The 8019-nt window shown below is 50.9% G+C and overlaps 1 protein-coding gene across 1 annotated transcript in view; it reads left to right on the top strand.

Moving 5' to 3' along the window:
- The window catches only part of HCN4 (hyperpolarization activated cyclic nucleotide gated potassium channel 4), a 184403-nt gene that overhangs the window by 158647 nt on the left and 17737 nt on the right, over positions 1 to 8019 (top strand). The window contains 1 exon segment of the mRNA XM_015425678.1: positions 5061 to 5085. Coding sequence (XP_015281164.1) covers positions 5061 to 5085 — 25 coding nt within the window.

Below are 8019 nucleotides of genomic sequence, written 5' to 3'. Positions count from 1 at the left end.
GGAATGCCGCTGTGGGTCAGGCACAGAAAGTGCTCCCTAACTCTGACAGTCCGAAGCCATTTGCGCCTGATCAGGACGGACTAGGCGCAGCGTGCGGAATTGGTGTAGTGGTTAGGAGCGCGGACTCTAATCTGGGAGAACCGGGTTTGAGTCCCTACTCCTCCACATGCAGCTGCTAGTGTGACCTTGGGACAGTGAGGTTTGAACTGTTTCTCAGCTCTCAGAAACTGTACTGTAACTAGAGTTTAATTTTAAATTGCTTTATTTAGTCTACTGTATCCCTGAGTTTTTATAGTGTAAATGTTTTATATGATTGGTAAAGTGACTGTAACAGAGAACAAGGGAATGAACTGCTTCTTGCACCCACCTGGGGTACCTACGGCTGCTCTTTGCCGTGGGGACCTTGTTTCCTGTTTGGAGCACTCTGGTTTTGGAGACACGGGTGAATGCCACAGGGATAGGCTGACCCGTGAGATCTGTGACAAGAGGATTCTGGGACATAAGCTGGGAGAATCTGGGGGGAGCTTCAAGAAAAGCTCTGCAGATTGCACGAGGCATGGAAGTGGCAGTCCAGTGCCCTCCCCTTGCTGATCTGGCCATGTGTCCCCTGTTACATGTGCTGAAATGACCTCTATTAAAGCTGGCACATGAGTGCTTCACTGTATGGCCCATTTGCTCTCCAGCTCATGACAAGATGAGCAGATACCCCCCCCAAAAAAATCATCACGGGAAAAGGGTTCAAATGAATTGAAGATTGATTGAGCCTGCAATGCTGCCATGCGCCATGCACATTTGAGCTTGATGCTAGAGCGACTGAATGAAGTGGCAGTGGGGAAATCTTAGCAGGATTATTGAATCTGTTGGTGGAATCCTCCACCTTCCCTGGTGCCTTCCCCCCTTCCCTAGAACGCTTTCCCTTCTTCTGAAACCTGTTACACCCTCTAGAACAGGGGTGTCAAACTCATTTGTTACGAGGGCCGGACCTGATATAAATGTCACTCTTATCAGGCCGGGCCATGTGTGCCATAAAATGTAATGCCAGGCACCAGAGATAGAAACTGTATAAAGGACAGCAGCTGGTAAGTGCCAAGTTCGTGCATCCTCACTACAAGGCCCCATGGGCTGGGAGGAGGGTGCAGAGGAAACCCCACATAGGGGAACTGGAAGCTGTGCAGCACTGGGCAGACGCTCCCACGCTGCTTGACTGCTCCAGACAAGGTTGTTCTGCCGTGCTGCAGCCACAATGGAGTGACTCCCCCCACTCCCCCCAGCACTTCCTCCCTTGCAGCAGTTGCTCACGGGCCGCATAAAAGCCCTGGACGGGTGGTTCCGGCCCCCGGGCCTTATGTTTGACACCCCTGCTCTAGAATGTCATCCTCTTTTCTTCCGCTGCCACAGCCGGGTCCCTTTGGCCAGCTGGCAGCTCTCCAGACACCTGTTGTCACCGAGGGTTGCCAAGCAAATGTTTTGTGAAAACTCCTCAGACTACAGAAACACGGCTCTGGAGCAGGAAGGGCACTCTTCATCTGCACTGCCGATTTTCCTTCGAGTGTCCGCAGGAGGCCACTTCAGTTTTTAAAAAGCCAGGCCCCAGAAGTCCTCAGACTAGCAGTGCGGATGGTTCCAACGCTCTCTAAAATTCAGGGCAGAGGTTGTTTTTTAAGTCACAAAACCCTTAAGTCCATCTATTCCAGACCAACCCTCTTCTCAGGGCCCAGAGCATTCTTACAGCTGCTCAGCCTCTGCTTGAAGACCTCCGGCGACTAGCAGCGCTGAACTCGTCCTGGAAGCTAAAATGACTCAGCCAAGGTGATCGTACTTCGGTTACATTATGAGAAGATGAATCACTGGAAAAGACGATCATGCTAGGAAAAGCTGGAGGCAGGAGGAAAAGAGGAAGGTCCTTTCTGCACCCATATTTTGCCTTGGTTTCTGAGCGCATCCTATTTTATTTGTTTTTATTTGTTTTTATTTATTTATTTATTTATTTTGATTTTTCTCCCGCCGAAGCGTTCTGCCCTCCCGCCGAAGCGTTTTCCGTTCTGCATTCCCTCCCGCTTTCACTTCCCCATTTGTGTCAGGGCTTTTTCTCGTTTCTGCATTTGTTTTACAGGCATCTGCATTCGGATCGCTTCCAGCACACTGCTGCCCCGCCATTACCAAAACTCCTTTTGCGGCGATTCTTTGCTCTCATCCGCTTTCAAATCGCCAATCCTTTCTAAAGCAGGATTGTTTCTGCGGGTATTTAAGCGCTGCCCGCTGCCCTCCCCCGTTTCTGCCTCTCCCTCTTTAGGTTGACGCTCCTTCCCTGTTCTGTTTTCTTTCCCTCCTTCGCCAAACACAAGAGAGGACGTGTCCTCCCGCTCAGGCAAGCTTTTAAAAAGCCAGAGAGAGCATAAGAAGGAATCAGTAAATATAAAGGACTAGGGGATTCCCTGCTCCCAAATGTCTCAGTCTTGCATGTCTGGGCCTGGATTTCCCCTCCCTTCCCTTTCTTCTTGCAGAATCAGAGAGGGAGGGGTTGAGCCTGCAGTTAAGTTTTAACTGTGGCAGGACGATTGCGTAATTTTTTTTAAAGTTGGGCGCCGCCCACACAGCATCATGTGGTTCCCATATTAATCAGGCAAAAAAATGTGGGTTTTGCTTCTAGATGCAGAATGCATACAGATAAATAAACTGGAGGAGAAAGAAACCAGTGCGGAGGGAATGTGTGCGAAGTCAATCCTTAATGCACGACTCCTCAGATTCTCCGGAGAAAGCTGTCAGTGCAGAAAGAGCCGAAGACCCAACAGGAGATGGACTGACTTCATCTCACAGCCCTCAGTTTGCAAGACCTGAGCAAAACTGTTAATGGCAGGACATTTTGGGGAACATTAATTCATAGGGTCGCCATAGGTCGGAAGCGACTTGAGGGCACTTAACGCACACGGACAGCCTAGTCTTATCAGAGCTTGGAAGCTAAGCAGGGTTAGTGCTTGGCAAACCACCGCGAGTCCATTGTGACTTGGCGGCAGGCTTCACCTTAGTGAGGGAGGTCCCTCTCTAACCCTCTTAGGTAACTGGTTCCCACACTGAACTGCTCTTACTGTGAGAAGATTTCTCCTCGTGTTCAGTTGGAGTCCACCCAGATGAGCCAGCTTGGTGTAGTGGTTAAGAGCAGCAGACTAGAGAACTGGGGTGGATTCCCCACTCCTTCACATGCAGCCAGTTGGGTGACCTTGGGTCGGTCACAAGCTCTCCCAGAGCTGTTCTCTCACCAGCAGTCTCTCTCAGCCCCACCTACTTCACAGGGTGCTAGCTGTGGGGAGGGGAATGGAAGAGAAGGTGATTGTAAGCCACTCCGAGACTCCGGGTACTGAAGGCTGGGGTATAAAACCAACTCTTTTTCTTTCACTGAAGCATCTTCAGTCTCATCTTGCTCGCTGAAGCAGGAGAAGACGAGTCTTTGCTTACTTTTGTGAAACCGACCTCCTTCTGCTTGTCCATCTTTTTAGCAGCCTCCACAAGTTTGCCAGTTCTGGGTTGGGTGATACCCGGATATTTGGGGGGTGGAGCCTGGAGAGGGCGGGGTTTGGGGAGGGGAGGGACCTCAGTGATGATGCCATCGTGTTCACCTTCCGAAGCCGCCGTTCTCTCCCGGTGGAACTGACCTCTGTAACTTGGAAACCAGTTCTAGTTCCAGGAGATCACCAGCTACCACCAGGAGACTGGCAACCTTGCAGTCAAATTAGGGCCTTCTTTGCTGCCTGTCCCAGGTCAGACACCACCAGTCTGAGTGGGCAGTAGTGTTGCCAGGTTCTACCTCACTGGTGGCAGGGCCCCCCCGGTTCCTCTCCGGGATGTTCTGCCAGATGTGCAAAGCACGCCCAGCACGATGACATCATCACCCAGAAGTGACATCATTGCCGATGTCAGGGGGTGACTCTAGTTTTGGGGTAAAACTTTATGGCCATTTGCCTTCAAAACCATAGAGTTTGCCCAAAAACTAGAACGTCACCCCTGACATCGGCGACGTGATGATGTCATTGTGTTTGAGACTTAGCATGGCAGTGTCCCTGTTTGAGGGTGGAGTTTCCCCTGCTGGCCAGCGGTGGATCTGGGCCCCTAAAAGTGGGGGAAAACCCACTGTCATGACTCAGGTGGGGTGTCACCTGACGCTGCCACCACTCTGGTTCCAGGCTCCTTTGAGAAGGCCCAGAGCACCCTCCCAAGACCTTCTGACCTCCCTTTAGGCCGCATAACAGGCATGAGGACCAGGCAGAGTGAAACAAGGAAAAGGTTTATTTTATAGGTCAAACAACAAAGTGCAGAATAATAACAGTCTAAATATATACTGTCCCTAGCTCACTATTCCAAGTGACACTAGACTACTCACCCTTCCCTCAGGATGAGGGTTTCTTCCTGCCGCAGCCTTCCTTCTGGCTCTGCCCTCTGGAAGAACAGCTTCTGTTCTGGCACCAGCCCTTTTGTTCCCCAGCCCTCTTCCTCCCCATTGGTCAATTTTGGCTCCAAAACCTTCCAGGGCTTCTGGGAGTTGTAGGCCCAGCCTCACCTACTGCTAGCCAGGCTCCCTGGGCCTAGTAGGCCTCTGGTGGCACAGCCCAGATCATGACAGCCACTGGGACCTGGGAACCCTAGTAGGCAGCGGTGACCTTGATGAGCCAAAGGGCATAAGGCAGCTTCTGGGCCCTTTCCATCCCACATCTTCCTGTGCGGTGTTCGTCTTAGATAATACCTTCCTAGCAGCTGTCTGCCCTGTGCCTGATGGTCTTCCTTTCCGTTGCCACGTCAAATCGTTCTTATTGACTCGGACACTGTAGATAGACCACTGTGGCTCTCTCCTGTCTTGCAGAACGGGGGATTCTCAGTTTGTTTTGCTTCCCAAAGCCCTCTCCACCTTGCTTTGTAAGTTTTAAATCCGTGTTTCTGATTCGTGGCGTGGCCCCGGTTGATGTGCTGCTGCGGGTTCTCATTCAGTTTCTGTTTCGCTGGTGGTTTTATAGTTGCCCCCTGCCCCAGGAGCCCAGGGAGGGGAGGGCAGCCCGTCAGTCCCCCTGAAGTGAATGAAGCAAACCTGGCAGAGAGGTCTGGGAGCGCGGAGTGAGCCCCAGGGGAAGGTTTGGAGTGGAGCTGGTCGTCGCTGGTACTGGAGGACCCTCGCGCACCCACGCCTGCCGAGGGACTGGGTGGGACACTTTGCGTGGGGTCTGCGACAGCCACCCCCAAAACCCGGGGTGGGGGTGAGGCTGCTTTCCCGTCACCTTGAGTCACAAGGCGTTTCCCCAGTGGAGGCAGCCTGTTCATTCCACAGCAATTCCCCCCACAGATAAAGAACCCAGGGCAGAGCATGTGTGCCTGAACCAGCCCTTGCACACCAGGCTTTGTAAGTTCCTTTACACCTGGATGCAGGGCATGGCGTTCATCTCTCTGGGCTCAGTCTGTGTGTGTGTGTGTGTGTGTGCATACTCTCAGTTCTCTTCCAGCTTATGGTGCCCCTGTGAATTAACATCCTCTCATTAATAGCCCTGCTCAGGTCTGGCAAACTGAGGACTGCGGCTTCCTTGATGAAGTCCGTCCATCTCCCGTTGGATCTTCCTCTTTTCCTGCTGCCTTCAACTTTACTGTCTTTTCCAGTGACTCTTGTCTTCTCATAATGCGGCCAAAGTACAATAGCCTCAGTTTAGCTTCTAGGGAGAGTTTAGGCTTGATTTGACCCAGAACCCAATGAATTGTCTTTCTGGCAGTCCAACGAGAGCCAGGTTGGTGTAGTGCTTAAGTGTGCAGACTCTAATCTGGGAGAACCGGGTTTGGTTCCCCACTCCTCCACAGGCAGCTGCTGGATGATCTTGGGCAAGCCGTAGTTCTAACAAGAGCTGTCTTTGAAAGAGCAGTTTCTGTCAAGAGCTCTCTCAGCCCCACCTACCTCACAGGCAATGTTCCCTCTAAGCTGTGGAGTCTTGTGAGCAAAAATTCTACTTTGTGAGCTACTGGTTTAAAGTCGTGAGCGAGCGATTTGGCTGCTGCGTAAATTAGTTTGGTCTGGAGCCATCCTTCCTGAGCTAAGATGTGTGAGCGGGAGGCTAAAAAACTGCAAGCTAGCTCACACTAACTCAGTTTAGAGGGAACACTGCTCACAGGGTGTCTGTTGTGGGGAGGGGAAGAGAAAGGAGATTGTAAAACGCTCTGAGACTCCTTCGGGTAGTGAAGGGCAGGGTATAAATAAAATCTCTTCTTCTTCTTGATCTGTAGTCTGGACATGAGCTTTAATTCCAGGGGAATCCCCAGGTCCCACCCTGGAGGCTGGCATCCCTAATAAATGAACTCTATACCATGTAGCACAAAAAGGGATGATAAGAAGCGCATTTTTAAAAGTGCAGCATAGTTTCCCCTCTACTTTATTTGTTCCCTGCCTCCGAGCACCTTACCTCCTTCTTGTCTGTTGTGGGGAGGGGAAGGGAAAGGAGTTTGTAAGCCGCTCTGAGACTCCGAGTAAAGGGCGAGGTATAAATCCAATTTCTTCTTCTTAAAACTCTCCTCCGACGCCACATTTTTTAAAAATAATTTTTATTTCAAAATATCAGCATACAATAAAATCTGTAATGCAGTTACAGCAAAAAAGTCACACATGGTTTAACCCATCACTTTCTAAACAGTACCTTATTAACAAACTGACTTCAGTGTAATTCACAAAGCAATAACTTTATAACAACAGCAGTACTAAACTAACAGTTAGCAACAAAGTTCTCAGCTTTCTTAGTACACTTATACAGATAACAACTGTGGCAGCTAGTGAAACGTGTATAATGACAGGGCATTTGTCCAAGGATTCCTTGGTCTATGCATCGTAAACCTGTTTTGTTTACCTAGCAAAACCTTCCACTTGTTCATCGAGCTATGAGAATTTTTCGTTAAGACTACGCTGGGCTGACTGCTCTGAAATTTTATCATCAGTCAGGTATTCCCATAGCTTAGTACACCATTGGTCTATAGAGGGAGCAGCCTGAGTTTTCCAGCGCTTTGCGATAATGCGCTTGGCTGCGGTTAAAAGTACCGAGATCAGGGTGGAGCAGGGTCACCTCAGGTTAGCGCTTGGATGGGAGACCGCCAAAGTCCAGGGTTGCTACGCAGAGGCAGGCCATGGCAAACCACCTCTGTACGTCTCTTGCCTTGATCTAGATGGAGTGTCAGATCTCAGAAGCTGGGCAGGGTCGGCCCTGGTCAGTATTTGGATGGGAGGCCGACAAGGAAGCCCTGGGGTGCAGTGCTCCCTCTAAGCGGTGGAGTCTTGCAAGCAAAAATTCTACTTTGTGAGCCACTGGCATTGAAGTTGTGAGCGAGCCATTTAGCTACTGCATAAATTAGTTTGGTCTGGAGCCATCCTTCCTGAGCGAAGGCAAAAATGTGTGAGCTGGAGGCTAAAAAAACTGTAAGCTAGCTCACAGTAGCTCAGCTTAGAGGGAACACTGGTTGCTCTGCAGAGGCGGGCGGTGACAACCCACTGAACATCCATTGCCTTGAAAACCCCACCAGGGGGCGCCACAAGTCAACCGTGACTCAACAAAAAGAAAGTCCATCCGTGGCTACTAGCCCTGAAGCCAAATGGGGCCTCCATGTGCAGATGCAGTATATCCCATAATACCAAATTGTGGGGGGTGGGGTGGTATTTAACAGAAGGAGCTTTTGCTCTCCATGCCTTCTCCACCTGGCTGGCCGCAGCATACTGGACTACATGGATCTTCAGCCTGATCCAGCAGGACTTGTCGTATGTAACACAGCCCCTCCCCCCCCCACACAACCTTGGACTCTGTAGGAATAAGAAAAACTTAGGTGCGCATAGCAAGTGGGGAGCAGCACCCGGGGAGCAAAGAGTCCTCCTTTCTGCCACTGTGAATCATTGTGCACATAAAGCATCCCGTCCTTCCCTCCAGGCTGCCGACAGGAACTCTGCCTCCCCCTCGCTGCCGAGTGCCCAGCCGGCAGAGAGAGGAACCGGGCTTCGCTTAGCGCTGACAGGCATTC

The sequence above is a fragment of the Gekko japonicus genome, unplaced genomic scaffold, assembly GCF_001447785.1.
Source record: "Gekko japonicus isolate JY-2015 unplaced genomic scaffold, Gekko_japonicus_V1.1 scaffold1259, whole genome shotgun sequence".
Lineage (NCBI taxonomy): Eukaryota > Metazoa > Chordata > Lepidosauria > Squamata > Gekkonidae > Gekko > Gekko japonicus.
This window is presented reverse-complemented; position numbering and strand designations above follow the sequence as displayed.